General features: G+C 38.9%; 1 protein-coding gene across 1 annotated transcript in view; it reads right to left on the reverse strand.

The window, feature by feature from the left end:
* Positions 1 to 21,998, reverse strand: part of LOC126297725 (transmembrane emp24 domain-containing protein 1) — a 61,934-nt gene that overhangs the window by 38,509 nt on the left and 1,427 nt on the right. The window contains exons 2-3 of the mRNA XM_049988866.1: positions 15,805 to 15,908; positions 15,515 to 15,710 (exon numbers count right to left, since the gene is read on the reverse strand). Of these exons, the coding sequence (XP_049844823.1) occupies positions 15,515 to 15,710; positions 15,805 to 15,908 (300 nt within the window). The remainder of the gene's footprint in view (positions 1 to 15,514; positions 15,711 to 15,804; positions 15,909 to 21,998) is intronic.

The raw sequence follows: 21,998 nt of genomic DNA on the forward strand, positions 1-21,998 counted from the left end.
AAGGGAAAAAGTTAGTTTGTGAACTTATCAACAAAATTATTAACCCAGATAGCCCTGAATATTTTTTATACTTATATTTTTTTAACTGAGTTATAAATTATCTCCATTCTTTGATAAGGTTGTGAGGAAGAAAGAAAAAAAACAATTTTAAGTACGTATTTATTTTAGTATTTACAAAAATGGGCATACTCCCAGAAAAACTTCTGGACAATAGGGGAACTTTTTGTGAAGTTTATGATTTGGAACAGTTAACTTGTTTAGATATCATTATTTTCATATAAACGTAAATAAATTTTAGTTCTGAAGTCAAACAATTAATAAATACACTAAATAAACAAAATAATCTTAAAAACATGTTTATAAAATTGTATAATAAGATAAAAAGCAACAAACATGAAGGGGTTGACCATATTTTAAGCATACTGTAATAGTCTTTTGTGATAGTTTCTACGTTTCAGTTACTACTACTTTTCTGTTTTCTCATCCACTGGCAATTCAGCAACATAATGTTCCTTTCCATCGAATTGAGAGTCTTGTTTTGCCCTCTTACTAGGACACCCTGTGTTGGTAGTCTCTCTTCTGTTACTTTCAAGTACTGCAGTGACAATTTGATAACGAAATGTCAGATGATCTATGGTTTCTTCACTGTGCTTGTAAAGATCCCAGGCATTTTGCCCTGCAATGTCTACGAAATGTGCAATGATGGGGAAATACCATTTTTTCCTTCTTATAGAGCATCTATATAGGGATATATTTTGATCAGCTCGATCTATGACCCTCATATGAGCAAACTCTAACCATGAAAAATACTCCCATACTGTAACGCTACCACCTCCACACTTCACTATTGACAGGTAACATTATCCAGGCATTTGCCAAACCCTAACTCAGACCCTTTAGTTGGATTGCAACAAAGTATACTGTGACATATCATTCCAAATTACTCATTTCCAGTCATCTACTTTCCAGTGACTTCATATCACTTCAAGTGCCACTTAGCACTAGCTACAGGATCTGTTTGAACATCACACCCCATTGTTTTCTACTCCATATGCACAGTCATTGTGCTAGCTGGACTGCCTGTAGCACTTTGGAGATTGAGCAATTCCCTCTACTGATTCCAAGACTCTTTTCCTCTTCAAACCACTCTTTTTAATGCTCAATGGTCTTTGTCCATCAGTACATGAGGTCTGCCTGGTCTTGGTTTAGCTGTCGTTATTCCTTCATGTTTCTGCTTCACAGCAGCAACAGTCAACATTGGTGTTTTTAGAAGGGTTGAAATGTTGCCTACGGATCTGTCAACATTTGAAGTCACTAAGTTCTCCTGACTGACCCATTCTGCTGGTTCCTGCTTCTCTACTAACACCACCATATGCCCCACCTCCTTTTACACTGGCAGGTCCACCTCTCATGAAATGTAGTGGTTTAGTTCAGCATGATGTAGGGGTTTCTGGATACTTTTGAGCTGATAAATGTGTGTATGATGTCTTGTTGGTGGAGCTCTAAGAGATTATCAACCACTTATTTTAACATTCAGCTGTGAACAATAGTCTAAGTCAGACATATCAATCAACAGTAATTCTAGTGTTACATGGATAAAAAGATAAATTTATTGACAGATTAACTGGGACTTTGTTCTGAACACAGAATGTGGGAAGGGCACAGTTGAAACAGTTCTTAACCATTTTTTGAAAAAGCTCACTGAGCTGTGTTACTCCCGTTCCCCATTAATCAGAAGTTCCCCTAAGCATAAACAGAAAAATAAAAGGTTAAAACAGTACACAGATGAGCTGGCCCTCATTAGAGAGGAGATGCTCACATGTGCAGAATACATAAGCATGCTTGAAAACAAGGGACTGAGCAGGATGACAAAGACCAACCTACCCTAGCCAAAAAGTTTGCCAGATAATGTTACACAGAACTTGCTACTGATAAATGTAAAGCAATATGGTACATAATTTAAAAAAATCCAAAACCTACACATAAAGACACTGTGCTGGATCAAGCAGTAGTAAATGATTACTTCCTAACCTCAGAGTGTGAGCTGAAAAACAAAATCAAGAAAAATAGTACATGTGCATTAGACCTGCTTGTCCTGAGCCACACTGTGGGGACTCCTCCCACTGGAATGTTGTCATCCTCAAGTATATTAGATAAGCTGTGACAAGATTCTCTAACTCAAGTAGTACAGACTGTTATTGCTTCTCAAAGTTTGCAATTAAAAGAAATAACATTACCCTTATCTGTGAACTTCTTTCTTTTGTTTGCAATACATTAGGAATCTGGAGTTTTCCTTGATGCACTCTAAAACCACTAAAGTGATACCAATCTCTAAAAAGGGAGATATAAGCATCTTCTCCAATTACCAACCAATTTCTAAGCATCTGCTCCAATTACCAACCCAATATCTATTGGCCCAGTTTTCTCCAACATTTTTATGTCTCTAAGAGGTGTAGCTCATAATTAAAGGCTCTGAGGTGGAGCTACCCCAAAATATGTATTTAAAAAATTCTCAATAACGTATTACATAATTTAAATTATATTTTGTACATTTCCCACATGGATTTAATTAATGATGGTCAATGTTCTTGGAACTGTTGATATGTGTTATCAAGTGATCTTTTTTGAACAAGTAGTAGCAACTCTTAAGTCTGCACCTCGAAATGCCTATCTAGCAAAGTTTTTGGGGTGTGGCTTCCACGGAGTACAGCTCTTATGGGTGTCTAAGGCTCTAGTTTTTCAGTCTAAGGATGTCCTACCAACCTACACCCAATTTTCACATTCCACTACTACCATTAAAAGGGAACAAGCAGTGTTGCTGAAACTTTGTTACAGAATCCATGTCTTTATATCTCTATTATGCTTAACTGCATCATTAATCTACATTTAATATTATTGCTTTTGGTGTTTTAGACTTTTTTTTTCTTCCTGTCATTGGCTATTCTATCCACCATTGGAATAAATTTGCAAATGTCTCGCCAGAGAGTACATTAACATAAGTATCATGACACTAGGGCCAGTTTCACGGATGACTAAGAGGATAAAAGGTGCAAAATATGTCTTGTTACTTTAGTGTCTCTCCAAAAATGTGTCTTTCAGTACAATTTGTTGTGGTGAACTGTTGGGAAATGTGATGATGTGGGATAAATAAACTATCTATAGACTTCATTGTGCAGTTAGCTTTTGATGTTATTTAATAGTTAATTATGCAATGGGAAGTAGATGCATTATGCAAAAATTTGGCTAGAGTGTGATATTGCCCTTCCCCCTTCCTGAAACCTTTGTTGTGGGAACAGATTGATCTGCAGTGTAGCCTGAGGGCTAGGTTAATTCCAATCAATAAATGTTACAGCTTTGCACAGTATCAAAACCCCGAGGCACTCCTGGTCTCTAGCTCATCCAGCTAACTAACTCTCTCGTATCTGTCCCAACTATCAACCAAGTTCAAATGTCCCAGTTTTCTCCAATGTGTCAAGTCTCTAAATTACACCCAGCTAAATAACTATTTTGGATAGCATAATCTCCTCTACAACAGACAGTTTGAATTTCAGCACATTAAAAATACTACTACTGCTATCGGTAAAGTTGTTAAAAAGCTGTTAACTGCATTTGAAACTAAGGACCTGGAATCTGTTGTACTTTATGGTGATGGCAAAGCCTTTGACTGCATGCCCTTTAACACCCTACTTATCAAACTGGACTTATATGACATACACATCCCATCTATAGCTGAAATGAAGTCCTATTTAGGCAACAGCGGAGAGTTTGTCTGAGTAAAAATTAATGCTCTTTGTTTATGTAACTTTGGACTGAGTGTTGTAGGGCACAGTCTCAGTTCATTTCTGTTCAACATTTCAATTAATGATTCACCTTACCACACAGGAGCTAATTCAGTAGTGTCTTACAGCGATAACACATGGCACTGTTCAATATACACCACAGAAATGCATTAGGCAAAACAGGAAAAATTAGAATTCAGAATGAATTGGTTTTCTTCTAATGAACTCATTTGTAATCCTGATGAAACACAGGAACTAATTCTGAGGTAAACTAAAGTTTTACAAAGTAAATCAGTAAAACTGTTAACTTTCATACACCAGGAGGAACGTATTGGGTATATCTTGCATACGAGTAGGAAGTGTGTGCCAGCTCACATGGAAACTGACAAATGCTTTTACAAATGAGTATCTGAAGACGGTATATTTTGGCCTATTTCAGTCACACATTTCGTACCACACAAAGATATCAAAGCATTCCCTGTTATGTCAGTGAAAGAAAAGCGATCAAAATAAAGAGCAAAGTGAAACCGAAATAACACTGTCGACCTCTCTTTATCAAGCCCTAGATACTGACACTTGTAAATTTATACATCTATACAGCATTGCTTTGTGTCAAAATCAATTTAAATGAGTTTGACATCAAAGAGAATATACATCTTCACAACACTAGAGGCAAACTGGACATCGATATACTGAGACATGGACTGACAAAAACTGCAAGCACACATCAAGTAACATGCTTATAACTTTTTAATGAACTTTTAATATGTGTTCAGTCCTTGCCTTATAGTAGTTCCAAAGTTACGATTGATTACTGGTTACCGAAAGACCCATTTTAAATGATAGCAGAACTATTTGAAATAAACATGACTGACATTAGTTTTTGAGAATATTTCTGAAAGATGTGGAATTAAATTGTATGAACTTCTCTGTAAAATATTTTATTAAAAACTGCTTCACAAACACTGCAGTAATCCCTCTGAAAAAACGCCAGAACACAATCTTTTACAGCAACTGTGTAAGTCTACAAGTCAAAATGAAATAATGGTTTCAGTTAGTGTGGAGTTCCTTGGGAATACCTTGGCTTACTGCTTGCCTCATGTGATTTTAGTACATCGAACACAATGCATTTTGTATAGAACAAAAATAAAGAAGGAAAGATTAGGGTTTAACATCCTATCAATAATTCAGTCATTAGAGAATAAGCACAAACTCATATAGGACAAGGACAAGTGAGGAAACTGGTTATGTCCTTTTTAAAGGAACAACACTGATATTCACTTCAAGTGAATTAGAGAAGCTACAGAAAACCCGAATCTGGAATAATGGATATGGATTTGAAATCTGCTCCTCCTGAATATGGGTCCAATATCCAAATCAATTCCACCCACTTCCACTCAATGTTTCACCACAGTTCCTTAACATTTCACCTCTTTCTTTAGTGCTTGAAAAAGAAATAACTGTTCCAAAAATTAACAAAATATCAGCTATTTCATATACTTTCCACCCAAAAAACAGCATACACTCTGTAAATAAAGCCAACTGATTTGCCTTTATGCTACCTGTACTCGTCATGTGATGGAATACAAATAATGGTACAGAAAATGACAGTTCTACACATGACAATCCAAACTTACATGCATTCACATGAAGAATTATTCTTCACTTGATGAAAAGAAAGACAGACACACTTTGAGAAAAAAACAAAAAAGAGAATAATTACTGGCTCTTAAGTTTCTGCTATCATGAATGTACCGCAAAGATTTTTTTTTTTTAAATCTTTATTTTATTTGGAAAATATGGTTAACTATTTTTTCACAAGTGCCTTCAGTCGGCACAATAGCTGAGTGTCGATCTCCTTCCACTTTTATTGTAAAAAAGCAAGGGCCCCAATCACTCTTTGTAAAAAAAGCATAGCCCCTAACCAAAATATATTACTTATGTTATATTTATAAGCTCTCACTGAGTGGTATTTCACCCAGTGACCAAGTACACTAACAGCTAGTGCATCAAAATTAATTTACAGATTTGTTACACATAAGGAGACACACAGCCATGACCTGGAGAAAACCAACATTCATGTGCTTTGGCATCCTTAGAAATAATAAAAATACTACCAAACAGAACTTTTTCCTTTATAATCTTATTGCAAAATGTCTGTGATACTAGATAATGTCTCCAACATACCAATTTCCTCAATGATTCCATAAATAAAGCATTTTGTTGTCTTTTCACAAAGCATTTGGTGTTGCTTGACTTTTATCTCTTACGTCAGTTATCGTTCAAACAGAAGTCTGCTTGCCAAAAGATGCTCAATAAGCAAGACTTCATAGACAATTTGCACCCCTTTATGGATCTGGTAGCAGATCAAATGGTTGATATAAGAGAGGGGGGCTAGAGCATAAAATTTTCCCCGACTCAATTATCAATAAAATATTTTTAACCCATAATGTATAATGACAACATTCTGACTGATTTATTTGTACACGAGGAATTCTGTTACATCAGTTTTGATTCCAAAAGTCTGCTTTGATCAAACACAGATACTTCTAGTTTTTATGCTTGATAACTGGGATACATGTTACAAAATATCAGTTTTGTACAAGCATTAATGGATGGAAACTCTAATCAAACAAAAATAAACTGTTACTGTAACTATAAAAAGTGAAATATCCACAGATATATACGATTTCTCAGTTATTGGCCATTCCACACTTTAGCACCAGGGCATACCAATGAAACCATTAAATCTTCATTACTTCTGAGAGAGTTATCAATTTTTATATGAAGATGGTATCTGTTCTTTCAGACATCAATTTATATTTTAGCCACATGCAACAGGGCAAAAATTAGCTTGATTAAATTGTCAATTAAGTGTTTCTAGTGCAATTTGCTGTAGTATGTACCAGATTTAAATAATCCACTATTCCCACATCACTATTTATTATGAAGAAATATTAATTACAAATGATAAAGACATAACACACTGTAATTCTGGGGTCCTTATCTTCAACATATTATTATTTCAAATTGCCAGTAAGCGTGAGAATTCTGCAATTTCCTTTCTACAAGACTCCCATTATAGCTCTGCTTGTAACTCTGAGACTGCTGATACCACACTAATGACTTTTGGAAAATAAAATTCAAAAGACAAATAAAAATCATTTAATTAAGATGACGCAAAACATAATTGTGTAGTTTTCTGTTACCAGTCACTTAACATGATAGATTTGTGAGTATGGAAGTGCATCTTATTGTAAATAACTGTCACTCATAAAACCAACAATCGGTTAGCACACACGTTTAGCTCCAGGGCAACGAAACATGTTATCCACCGCAATTCAGTCACTGGTCACTAAAAATCAGCTGTTGAAAGAGAATCTTGCTCTCTCTTTCTTTTCTTTTGATTGGCGCAGTAGTCAAAGAGTACCGTGCCCTGGGTGCCAACCAAATGAAGTAGTGCATTTTTAAAAGCACAAGATGCCAGACTCAGAAGGACAGAGGTTCACGTTCCGTCCTGCCGTTGTGATTTAGGATTTCCTAAATAACGACAGATAAATTCCAGGGAGATTCCTACAAGGTCAATGCCAACCACCTACTATCTCCATTAAACGCACCTGTATGTATCTCTTTACATATGACATGTTTTTTTAATTGTATTATGCTTATAAATCCTATGTTATGTATTTCTGTAATGATCCCTGGATACATAAAGTACTATGTTTGTTATACTCTATTACAGAGAGAATGACTGCCGACATGCCCACAGTGCAGTCAACTGCTGCAAAAGTCTCAAAATATACAGTTGTTTATTGTGTAGCACTGGTGGAATACGAAGTAAATCTCACTGTACCATTTCTGGTGAACTATGAAAATATTTTATTGTTTTCTATACACCCAGCAGATAGCACGGTACACATGTAGTTGTCAGTTTAATTTCAACAGTTTCAGAAAACCAGCACCAAACTTTGTAGCTAGTTGTTTGGTTAGAGGTTAATAGACTGAAAAGTGAGGTCACCAGTCACACCAAACTGTGTAGCTTGCTGTAAACACAACAGATAGTGTTTCAATGTACAGTACACATTCACTGTAAACCTGACAGATGACCCATCAATGTACAGCCTGTAATTTCTGTCAATTTACTGTATTAGTGTTAGAGACTACAGTACACAATGCAAATAAACTTTTAATTCTTCCAGCACCTGTCCAAAGTCGCAGGAAATAATAATAATAATAATAATAATAATAATAATAATAATAATAATAATAATAATGAGAGACTGCAAGCACGTCAGAAGAATTCAGCAAACAGCACATGAAATGAAGCACGACAATGCAGCACCCAAGACACACCAGATGAGTCTTGTAATCTGGTGCCTATAACATCTAAATCTACATTTTTACTCAGCACAGTGAAGGGGATTCAACTTGTACTATCATCACTTTCCCCTTCTCCTATACTATTAGTGAATGGTAAACTGGGAGAATAATTTTTGAGAAACATCAGTACTTTATTGAATTTTCCTGGTTTTACTGCTATGGTGACCATGAGGAGTCTGGAAGGAAATAATATGTTGACTGACTCTCTTTGAAACAAGGACTACCAAAACTTAAGAATAAGCCTCTCTGCTGTACACAATGTCTCTCACTGCGAGATGTGGCACAATGGTTAAGGCAAAGGACTACATTCCTAAAGGAGTGTGGTTCAAATCCCCACATGACCATCCACATTAAGATTTCTGTGGTTTTTCTGAATCATTTAAAATGAATACTGTAGAGGTTCCTCTGAAAATGACACTACTAGTTTCTTTCTCCGTCCTTGTCCAATCTGTGTTTGTACTTTCTCAACTGATCTTACTGCTATGAATTTAAATCCTAATCTTCATTCCTGAATGTTTGTAAAGTGCTTCTTTAAGCATCTATTACTGGAGTTAAATGAATGTCTCTGTGACACTCATAATGGCTGAACACACAGCACAGATGGATTCAAACTGAGAGTCCCAAAAAAATTAAATAATACACAAATTAATTTGAAACATAAGCCATTCATCAATCATTCCATAAATTATCTGATTGTTTAAATTTAGTATTAGAGGGAATTCTGTTTAGAATAAAATTCATTTCTGCTGCTGTGGGGAAAAAGCATTGTAGATTAGATTCAGTTTTTGTTCCAAATACCAAAAATGGAATGATTTATGTGGATGTGGAACATGTCAGAAAGTGTAACATAAAGAAACATAAAACATCTGAATATGATCATTTGTCAGGAAATTGTCGAAACAGGTGAATATGTTTCAGTAAAATGGAACTGCTAATATTTACGGAATTAATACACTGTCAGAATGAAACATAGTAATGCAGTTTAATAAATTTATCGCACAAATATACCTAATTTTTACTGTTGTGACCAAGTGCAGTTGAAACTGAAACATTACAGACCATTTTATTTAAGCTGGTCTAAAAATCCCTGTTAAGGTATTCATCTTCCAATTTATTGAAAATGTGTGTTCCTGAATACTGGACCCCGCTTTGGGTAAAGGTAAGTAATTTTAGCATTTTAGGTCTTTATGTACATTACCAAAATATCCACGGGTGTACTGCCGGTCTATAGTGTCCAACGGGCACAATGTTTCGGTGATCGAACATGTGAGCTCCTGTGAACGTGCCGGCACGGAGATCCGTACGCTATGGCTGCTCAGGGGAAACTGGGTTCGGTCGCGGCGGCGGCCGATTTAAATACCCTTCGCCCGCGGCGCGCTCCCTCCGCCATCCGCGCCACGGTAGAGCGGTGGAACAGATTGCGACGGCGTCTCAGATGACGTCGGTGTGATGGCTCTGTCCGCCGTGGTCGTTACAACTATGAGTTTGCTCGATTTACTTTTGATTAACCCAATCGCTGGTTCCCAAGCCTTGCTAAGATTATAGCCACAGTCACGGTTTATGAGGTTGTCATTGGTGCGAATTTCGATGGCCTCTCTAACAACACCGTCCCAGTATCTCGACGTCTGTACCAGAATCCTCGTGCGGTCATACTCCATAGCGTGATTTTCCGACAAACAATGTTCAGCGACCGCCGACTTGCTCGGATACATCAGTCGAGTGTGCCTCTGGTGTTCACGGCATCGATCCTTGACGGTACGCATCGTCTGACCAATATACGACTTGCCACATTGACACGGAATCTGGTACATGCCGGCCTTCCTCAAACCGAGGTCATCTTTGGCGCTCCCCACCAGTGCACGAGTTTTATTTGGAGGACAAAACACAGTTCCAACCCGGTGTTTCTTCAGAATGCGGGCGATTTTCCCCGAGAGTGCGCCTGTGTATGGAATAAATGCAGCGCCTACCTTCTCCCGCGTGACTTCATCCATCTCAACAGGTTGTGCTGCAGTGGTTGGGCGGAGAGCACGTTGGATCTGCCACTCTGAGTACTCATTTTTTCGAAATACAGTTCTCAGATGTACTGGACCTTGGGGTAACAATTTCTTAGCGGCACCCTCCGGTACATCTGCGTCTTTGAGAAGAGCCCTCGTCTTGTTCTCCAACTTCTTTCTTTTTAATGGAGAATACTACGAACAAACGGAGGGAGTCGCCATGGGTAGCCCACTCTCGCCGGTGGTAGCGAATTTGTACATGGAGAACTTCGAGGAGGAAGCCCTGTCGTCATCCGAATGGAAACCTGCTTGCTTTTTCCGTTACATGGACGACACGTTCGTCATCTGGCCACATGGTATGGATAAACTCCTTGACTTCCTTACACATCTAAACTCCATACACCCCAACATCAAATTCACTATGGAGACTGAAACGGAGGGTAAATTACCTTTCCTTGACGTCTTGGTCAGGAGAAGGGCTGACGGCACCCTAGGTCATGGGGTGTATCTAAAGACAACACACACTGATCTGTATTTGCACGCAGACAGCTGCCACCACTCTTCACAGAGGAATGGGGTACTTAAGACTCTAGTACATAGTGCGCGCCCTATCTCTGACACAGAGAGTCTACCCCAGGAATTGGAACATCTGAGAACTGTATTTCGAAAAAATGGGTACTCAGAGTGGCAGATCCAACGTGCTCTCCGCCCAACCACTGCAGCACAACCTATTGAGATGGATGAAGTCACGAGGGAGGAGGCAAGCACTGCATTTATTCCATACACAGGCGCAATCTCGGGGAAAATTGACCGCATTCTGAAGAAACACAGGGTTGGAACTGTGTTTTGTCCTCCAAATAAAACTCATGCACTGGTGGGGAGCGCCAAAGATGACCTCGGTTTGAGGAAGGCCGGCATGTACCAGATTCCGTGTCAATGTGGCAAGTCGTATATTGGTCAGACGATGCGTACCGTCAAGGATTGATGCCGTGAACACCAGAGGCACACTCGACTGATGTATCCGAGCAAGTCGGCAGTCGCTGAACATTGTTTGCCGGAAAATCACGCTATGGAGTATGACCGCACGAGGATTCTGGTACAGACGTCGAGATACTGGGACAGCGTTGTTAGAGAGGCCATCGAAATTCGCACCAATGACAACCTCATAAACCGTGACTGTGGCTATAATCTTAGCAAGGCTTGGGAACCAGCGATTGGGTTAATCAAAAGTAAATCGAGCAAACTCATAGTTGTGACGACCACGGCGGACAGAGCCACCACACCGACGTCATCTGAGACGCCGTCGCAATCTGTTCCACCGCTCTACCGTGGCGCGGAGGGAGCGCGCCGCGGGCTAAGGGTATTTAAATCGGCCGCCGTCGCGACCGAACCCAGTTTCCCCTGAGCAGCCATAGCGTACGGATCTCCGTGCCGGCACATTCACAGGAGCTCAGTCCGTCAGTTCACCTGATGATGGGGACATGTTTGATCGCGGAAATATTGTGCCCGTTGGACACTATAGACTGGCAGTACACCCGTGGATATTTTGATTATCAAATACGCCGAGAGAAACTCAAGAGTCACTTTATGTAGATTGTTCTTATTCCTAATATTGAAACTATGTATTAAGCTGTTGGTTGGAAATAGAGATATATTACTTGCAACAAATTTCAATAAGGAATGAACATACTGAGAAACAGTGATTAGAATGCAGAGTTCCTTGAACAGGTTTGTGCTCGATGTTCTTGAATTTACACCACAAATGAGTCTTATTGCACGCTATAAACATTTGCTCTATTTTGTGAGTTATCCCAGATTATCATCTCATATAACATAATTCAACCGAAGTAAGCAAAGTATGCAAGTTTTTTATACATTTGTATCTCCTACATCTGACATCATTCCCACTACAAATACCGACTCATTTAGGCACTCCAGCAATTCTGTGGTATGCCCTTCCAAACTGAATTTATTGTCGAGTTGTAATCCGGGAAATTTAACACTGTTAATCTCTTCAATCTGCATGTCTTCATATGTTATACACATGCTGAAAGGAAATCTCTTACAGATTCTAAAGTGCATAAAGTGGGTCTTTTCAAAGTTTAATGACAGTGAATTAGGTTTAAACCATCTATTAAAGTCAGCAAAAATTTGATTAGCAGCCATTTCCAAAATCTGCACTTGACTGCGTATGTGCAAACTTGACTTGTGCGTATAACTTAACAAGTTGCGCACTAGCTTGAGAGACAGGGACATTAGCCAGATCTGAACTGAATCTGTGGAGCAGATTAACAATCACTGGTCTGGTACACTGGACAGCTCAAGAGATGCTTTCAGACAGACATTTTTTCACAACCACTTAGGCACATGCTGACCAGTCTGAATAGCCGCATGGGTTAGCACACTGCTTTTAGAATCCACTACGCCCACAGCATTAACGGTGAGTGTCAGCATGCCTGCCAGCCCGGATGTGGCTTTTAGACGGTCTACCACATCCTGCTGGGTGAATATTGAACTGGTACTCACGTCCTACCTTAATTATATGATTTGCAAACATATCAAACACATTCTCACACTTACACATGGCTAACACATGGTGGTTACAGGAAGGCCATCAGGCAACCTCTAGAGCACTAACATGACAAATAACAATTAACGGGCTGACCCTGTGTAGATAAAGGATAAAAGGAAACGAAAAAGATGATTTAGACAAATGCTGGAGTTCTTCTAATAATTTCCGGGTATGCAGCCGGATCCCGTCGACATTCTGCCACAATATTTCGGCCCAGAGACGTCCGGCCATCATCAGGTGAGTACACAACTACTGAAGAGCCCAGGTGCAGTCGCGGTATTTATACCGATTCTCGCGCACGTGTTGACATGCGCGGCATAGCCGAGTTGTACGTGCTGCCCTCGGTGGTGAAAGTAAAAGATCATCTAGTCATTGAGTATCGAATGACGCTGTCTATTCCGCTGTGAATGTATAATTTTAATAACAGGATTCCAAGTTTTATCCAGTTGAAAGCCGTTGTCACGATTTATAAGATTATCGGCAAGACGTATTTCCACTGATTCCTTGATTACGGAATCCCAAAATCCGGAAACCGGAGCTAAAATTTTTGTTCCATTGTATTCCATTGAATGTCCCAATGAAATACAGTGCTCTGCTACTGCCGATTTTGACGGTTGCCGCAGACGGGTGTATCTTTCATGTTCTGTACATCGTTCATGGACAGTTCTTGTCGTCTGGCCAATATATGCAGAGCCACATTCACAGGGAATTTTGTAAATGCCTGCTTTCTTCAGTTGTAAATGGTCTTTAACGGATCCAACCAGGGCCCGGTTCTTTGCTGGTGGACGGAAGATAACCTTGATTTTATTCTTCTTCAGTAATCGGCCTATTTTCGACGACACATTCCCGGCGTATGGAAGAAACGCTGTTGATTTAAAGTCGTCATCAGCGTCCTCAGTGCGCTGCTTCTTGTTATGACAGTTGCGCATGGCCTTTCTTATTTGGCGTGAAGTGTAGCCATTCTCTTTAAAAAACCTTCTCCAAGTGTTCTAATTCTGCGTGGAGGTTTTCATCGTCCGATATTACATGCGCTCGATGTATTAAGGTACTGAGAACGCCGGCTGTTTGTGCTGGGTGGTGGCAGCTTGACGCCTGGAGATACAGATCTGTGTGAGTCTGTTTCCTGTACACAGAATGTCCTAATGACCCATCATTTTTACGGCATACTAGCACGTCTAGAAATGGTAAAGTGCCATCTTTTTCAATCTCCATCGTGAATTTGATGTTCTCCTGTAAAGAGTTTAAATGATGAAGGAATTTCTCCAGTTCCTGTCTGCCATGAGGCCATACAACAAAAGTATCATCTACGTACCGCCAGAAGACCGTAGGCTTTAAGACAGCAGACTCAAGTGCTTTCTCCTCAAAGTCCTCCATAAAGAGATTAGCTACCACAGGGGACAAAGGAAACAGGAAACAGACTCACACAGATCTGTATCTCCAGGCGTCAAGCTGCCACCACCCAGCACAAACAGCCAGCGTTCTCAGTACCTTAATACATCGAGCGCATGTAATATCGGACGATGAAAACCTCCACGCAGAATTAGAACACTTGGAGAAGGTTTTTAAAGAGAATGGCTACACTTCACGCCAAATAAGAAAGGCCATGCGCAACTGTCATAACAAGAAGCAGCGCACTAAGGACGCTGATGACGACTTTAAATCAACAGCGTTTCTTCCATACGCCGGGAATGTGTCGTCGAAAATAGGCCGATTACTGAAGAAGAATAAAATCAAGGTTATCTACCGTCCACCAGCAAAGAACCGGGCCCTGGTTGGATCCGTTAAAGACGATTTACAACTGAAGAAAGCAGGCGTTTACAAAATTCCCTGTGAATGTGGCTCTGCATATATTGGCCAGACGACAAGAACTGTCCATGAACGATGTACAGAACATGAAAGATACACCCGTCTGCGGCAACCGTCAAAATCGGCAGTAGCAGAGCACTGTATTTCATTGGGACATTCAATGGAATACAATGGAACAAAAATTTTAGCTCCGGTTTCCGGATTTTGGGATTCCGTAATCAAGGAATCAGTGGAAATACGTCTTGCCGATAATCTTATAAATCGTGACAACAGCTTTCAACTGGATAAAACTTGGAATCCTGTTATTAAAATTATACATTCACAGCGGAATAGACAGTGTCATTCGATACTCAATGACTAGATGATCTTTTACTTTCACCACCGAGGGCAGCACGTACAACTCGGCTATGCCGCGCATGTCAACACGTGCGCGAGAATCGGTATAAATACCGCGACTGCACCTGGGCTCTTCAGTAGTTGTGTACTCACCTGATGATGGCCGGACGTCTCTGGGCCGAAATATTGTGGCAGAATGTCGACGGGATCTGGCTGCATACCCGGAAATTATTAGAAGAACAAATACGCCGGGAAAATTTCAGAAGTCACATCAAATGCTGGAGTGGTCCCCAAATTCGTCACAGAAAATATGATACATAAAAATTTGAAATATAACAAACACAACAAAGTTAACACATTTCAAAGACACACGAGACTTGTTTCCCTTAGGTAAGCTGATGTTTGTGGTAACAGGACAATGACGAATACAGTGGACTGTGTACAATTGGTTAAACAATAGGAAAGAGAGAGGCAACTATCAACTTATTATCACATTAGGTGCCGTAATTCAAACCCTTCCATTAGAAAAACTACCAATTAGAAGTTAGGAAACTTATTTCTGGAGTAATGGGAGTCACTGCTCCAACACATTCTGTGAAAAAGGATGTGAATGAAAGCAAATTAATAAAAATTAGTGAACATATTACCTCTATAGATTGAGCTTCAACATCATATACTTCTTCCGGACTCAAGCCTTCATAATTTTCCAATGCATCATTCCAAGGATCACTAGCTTGGCCTTCATAATCAGCTAGAATTTCAAAGAAGACTGTTTTGCTACTAAATGTACTGAACTTGTTATCCCAACACATTCTGTAATCTCCAGCCTCTACAGCGACTATCCTGCCAACGGTCATATTGAACATGTGAAAACAATGTCTTTGTCTTCATTTCCAAATCATAGTTTAATCGTATACAGTATCTTCATTTCACTTACCTATGTGTATTATCTGCCTTCTTATAATCAGCCACTATAGTACGTCCTGTTGGGGCATATAAGCGAAAATTTATATCTAGATCTCCTTGACCTCCGTCTATAACCTGGAAAATATGAAAGGAATTCATACCAACATAGAATGTGATTTTGCAAAAAAATTATATTAGTTCTACCACAATTAAGAAAAGAACCTTACATTAACAATTACAACAGAAACCTAAATTATGATTGATAGATCAGGTGCACAATTTTGGAAATTGTTATACACACAGAGTCAAAAGTTATGATAAAATAATACAATAACTAGAAATTGTGGGTTAGAATATAAATGATGTGTCTAAAGCACATCAACTAAAGTGTACTTACGGTGTAGCAGTTGTTCTACTGTGTGCTGCTGTTGGCTATTAGTTTCCATTGATTGTAGCCAAATCAGGTGATTGTATACGGTAGTAACTGTGAATCCCTGCCTCTAATGAACTGTTTTGGCAGATGATAGAAACTAATTGCTTTTGTTTTCAACGTGAAGAACGCAAGATCGACGATTATTGATCTGGGTATTATGGAATATTGTTGTTCTTGGGATATTGTTTCATATTCCAATGTCGCAATTTGGTTGTGAGTTAGCGACGCCATCATATGTGACTGTTGGAAAATTGGCTGTAGGTACAGACTAATTTGTAGCATAGCCTGAGGTTGAGATTAGACTGAAATGTCACACTTTAGCTGTGAGTTGTCAAAAGTAATGAATGTAAGAACACTGGTTGTGTCATGAACTGATACGTAGCATAGTCTGATGATCATTTTGAGACACTTGTGGAGTATTCTAAGAAAGTCTCCATTTAAAAATTGGTGGTTAGGTAGTAACCTAAGAAAAGTTTAAAATTTACAGAACATCCAGTTTTATATGACAACATTCTGCATAATATATTCCATTATGCTGCCACCTAATTTCACGTACTCCACATCCTGATGGCATCTTGTCTCACTAGTGATTCATCATGTTCACTTCCCACCACTAACCATACAAACCATTATCAACTACTACACACACCAAAAAAGCTGCCTACACCTGAAGTGCACTTCTACTCAGCACGTAGCACATCTTCACTGCATGGAGAAAACACTGAACAACAGATAGTCACATAATCAAGAAGCTGAACTAAGTAAACACACACACACACACACACACACACACACACACACACACACACATTTCCTTAGAGAAATAAATTATTGATATTGTGTTCAATGAAAATGCACTTAATCGGTGTATTCTGCTTTTCTTACAAGAGTAAAATGTGCTCTACAATGAAGTTATTGGTGAAGGGGGTAATAACAGTCAACTGGCATCCACAAATGGCTACAAAATGTATAAGGATACGGTGCCAGTGACACAAGCAATGTGGTGAGGTGAGTGAAGAAGTCAGTATTAAAGACAACTGCTCAGTGAGAGACCAACTTTGACCAAAGTGATGAATCGTCAGTGAACGGACGAGTTGATTTACACAGACAGACGTCATAACGAAATAATTATTAATCTTGTCGACAAAAGCATACAGAAGATAGTGGACATATTGGGGTACCAGAAAGAGTATGGAATGAGTGCATTAGCAGCTATCTTCTAGTTTGTGGTGGAAGTCTGGCTTTAAATTTTTTAAGCTAGTGAAGAAGTTTTTTCTGGTCTCATGAGTGTACCATTATGAGAGGAAACAAAATAATCAGCCCATGAAATGGCATTACATTATTATGTAAGGCCAAACAAGCTTAAGAGTCAGTGATCAACATAAAGAGACATGGCGACTGGCAGCCATATCATTGATAGCAGAATTTATGATAAGGCATTAGGAAGGAGATACTGCACAAGTATATATGAGGGGTATGCAAAAGAAAAGCTACACCACAACATAACACTGTGAGTATAATTGAAGTCTTTATTCAAAAGTAATCACCAGACCTGAGCACACCTATCTCACTGTTTCAATAGCTGAAGGATTCCTTGTTCCCAGAATTTCTGTAGCTGTGACAGGTGCCAGTCCTCCACTGTGTCCTTCAGTTCGTCATCCAAGTTGAAGCACTTCCCTTTGAGATATTTTTTTAGTGAACCAAAAACATGAAGTCCCTGGGTGAAGTTTCTGGACTTTAGGGCAGAAGCTGAAGCTGCTACCACTGGAACTTTGTGTGACCTTGGAACCATGTGGACACATGTTATCATGGAACAGAATCACCCCTTCCGTGAGCATCCCAGGCCATTTGCTCTTGACGGACTTATGTAGGCTATAGTGTGTCTCACAGTACATGTCACTGTTAATGCTTTTTCCATGCACGAGGAATTCAATGAGTACTGGACACTAAACATCAAGAAAGACAGTGCACCTTGCCTTCTAAGGGCACAACTTTTAACTTCAGAGGTGGTGGCGATAGCATATTCGTGTCCCTAGAGGTCTCAGATTACCTCGAAGAAATATACACAAATTTTGACTGGTTTGGTTGTTACAAAATTTCATACATTTTCACCTGAGCATTCCTTATCAAGCAATCTAAATGCATTGAGGCAATAAGAAACAAATCAGGTACTAAGGAGATTGGGTTGCCTGTGGTTCATTGTCAAATGTAAACCTAATGATGATCATTACTTCTCTCTCTCTCTCTCTCTCGCACACACACACACACACACACACACACACACACACACACACACACACACACACACAGAGAGAGAGAGAGAGAGAGAGAGAGAGAGAGAGAGAGAGAGAGCACATTACCTACATGTGTAATTTCAACTTAATTTTCAGTACAACCTTCATACTTTATTTCGGTAACTTTAACACTGTGTCACAAATTTGTCAATACTTCACATTTAAAATGTGAGTTACTACCTTCTGATTTAATATCATTAATTACGAACTCCGATTGTACAAGGATCACTCCAAAAGAAATGCACACTTTAAAAAAAAAAAATCCATCTTTTATTCTACATGTTTGAAAGTTTTAGTGTGTAGATACATCCTTTAGGAACAATATTTTCATTTCTCCATATAACTTCCATATCCCTCTCAACTGCCTTATGCCATCTTGGAACCAGCACCTGTATACCCGCACGGTAAAGTTCTGGACCAACCTGTTGGAGCCACTGTTTGGCAGTGTACACAAGGGAGTCATCATCTTCAAACCTTGTTCCACGAAGAGAGTCTTTCTGTTTCTCAAAGAGATGATAGTCACATAGAGCCAAGTCAGGATAGTAAAGCAGGTGTTTCATGTTGTCCATCCGAGTTTTGTGATTGCTTCCATGGTTTTTTTAACTGACATGTGGCCGTACATTGTCGTGCAACAGCAAAACATCCTGCTTTTGCCGATGTGGTCGAACACAACTCAGCCAAGCCTGAAGTTCCTTCAGTGTCATCACATATGCATCAGAATTTATGGTGGTTCCACTTGGCATAATGCCCACAAGCAAGAGTCCTTCGGAATCGAAAAACACCATAGCCCTAACTTTTCCAGCAGAAGGTGTGGTTTTGAATCCCCCCCCTTGAGTGAAATTGCATGATGCCACTCCATTGATTGCCTCTTCGTTTCTTGTGAAAAATGATAGAGCCATGTTTCATCACCTGTCACAATTCTTCCAAGAAATTTATCTCCACCATTCTTGCATTGTTAAAAAAGTTTGCTGCATACTGTTTTTCTTGTTTCTTTGTGAGCCACTGTCAACATCCTGGGAACCCACATGGCACAAACCTTTTTTAATGCCAACACCTTCAGTATTCTGCAAACACTTCCTTCCCCTATCCCAATGTAGCGTGACAATTCGTTCGCTGTGATGTGTCTGTCAACAGTCACCAATTCACCAACTCTCTGCACATTGTCTGGAGTGTGTGCAGTAGGAGGCCTTCCACTGCAAGGATAATCCTCAATATTGCTGTGCCCGCCCGTAACCTGCTTGCCCACCGACTAACTGTACTGCAATTGATAGTAGCATCACCATACACCTTTTTCAACCTCTTTTGGATGTTTCCCACTGTCTCATTTTCACAGCACAGGAATTCTACAACAGCACATTGCTTCTGACGAACATCAAGTGCAGCAGCCATCTTGAAGACATGCTGTGATGGCGCAACTTACGGGAATAGGTTGAACTAAGTTCGAAAACAAGCGGGAAAGATGTATCCACACACTGTAAAACTTTCACACATGCAGAATGAAAACTGTATTTTTACAAAAATAGTGTGCATTTCTTTTGGAGTGAACCTCATAGATAACTCAATTAACCCAACCAACAAAAGTTGTCCTGAAACTCACAACTCATTTTCACATCACAATACTTCAGAGAGCACAAAGCTACTGTAGACTGCTAATTTTTTGTCTCCTTTCAACATCTTGCCCAGAGAGTTTAAAGGAATTTGGTGTGACAAACAGTTCAACACAGAGACACTTAGAATTCTTTATGTAAACAAGATATTGTCAGATTTAAAGATCACACTAATTGTCAATGAAACTGTGCACCCACTGGAATTTAAGTGAAGTTATTATCAATTTGTATCCTTATACAATCATCAGATATATATAATATCCAAGTCAGAAAGATATCTTAAGTTATCATTAATTGTTGCCAGGGAAAATTTTTTTCTCACAATATGAGAACAAATACAGCTTTCAGAAACATGTTTCATAATGAAACACTTAAAACTTTCAGATGGTAACTCCACTAATGGCAAGGGGTCACAGATGAAAGATAAAAACTTTTAAATACAACATCTTTATTGCTACTGATGTAATATGTAGGAGTGATTATTTTATTTAGCATGAAATAATTTCAACTTCTTATGAACATACTCATTTTGAAGAACAGCTACACACATTCAGAAACATAAAAAACACAAAGATCTTGATATAGTCACCATTATTAGCAAAACTCTTTGCAGTTAATAAAATACAAATATGGACAAAATAAGACTGTAGCTGTGTTTGTGATTCTGTGCCTTTGAGAATATTATAACTTTAATCTTTTCATTTGTTTTCTGTTGGATCAATCTAAACTGACAAACATCAAACACATGAAACCTAGATTCATCACATTTGAAGTATATTAATTGGAGCTGAACATTTCTCCTGTTTACAGATGAAGCACATTTCTAAACAAAAATAACATGAAAGACATGAGGTCTGCCCCTGTTGTCTGTTTAAAAGATTTACTAGCCATTTACTACCCATGTAAATAACTGGTAATATGCGCATTAAAGATATTCTGGGTGGACTTTGTTTCAAGCATATTGGGAATTTACTTTCAAAATTAACATCCAGTTTCCAAAATGAAGTCAGACATCAGTTCTGAATCTCTATCACACTGTATATACACATTACACCATATGGCTGTCATAGGCATCAACAATTAGTGCTCCCATCTTCCGTATGTTAATCTGACACTGAAATATTAAGAAACGGTGTACTAGAAGCTCTCATAATGACAAACATTACATTTATTTATTTAATGTCATTCAAACTATACTGCAGTGTGCTGTTATTGCTCTTACATACTGCCAACTGTGAAAATTCCTGGCAAATTAAAAATGGGCACCTAACCAAGATTCAAACCTGGAGATACTAGCGAAGGTAAAGTTTTACACAAAGGTACTGAGTTGTACCTGGATAACTCAGTTGACAGAGCATGTGCCTGGCACAGATTCTAGGTTCGAGTCCCAGCCTGGCATGCAGTTTTAAACTGCCACAAAATTTCAAATCAACACACGCTACGCTGCATACCCGAACATTTGTAACAGGCTTTCTTACATAAATCACAACATAATTACATTATACAGATTTGAAGGTTATCACACTGAAATGCTAAATCTCTGTGGCATTAATTTTCTCTTACATGGCCTACACTAAGGATTTGTTATAACACTTTAATGGTGATTACTATGGAGTAAAAGCATTGGATAGAAACTGAACATAAAATTTGATTCCATTAGAACAGTCGTGCACACCGACTGCAGTACGCACATATTTCCAAAAATGGAAAGGAATACGGCTATCAGTTGCAAATACAATCTGTATTTTATTGCAAATTTAGGTTTCAGATACTCAATAGCCAAAGTATCACCAATGACTCAGTTTGCATGCACTGCAGATAGCTCTCCAATAACTGAAATTAAATATGGATTGGATTTGTGACTGGTTACTGAATTCCGTTTCTTTTTTGG

This window comes from Schistocerca gregaria, chromosome X (assembly GCF_023897955.1).
Source record: "Schistocerca gregaria isolate iqSchGreg1 chromosome X, iqSchGreg1.2, whole genome shotgun sequence".
NCBI lineage: Eukaryota > Metazoa > Arthropoda > Insecta > Orthoptera > Acrididae > Schistocerca > Schistocerca gregaria.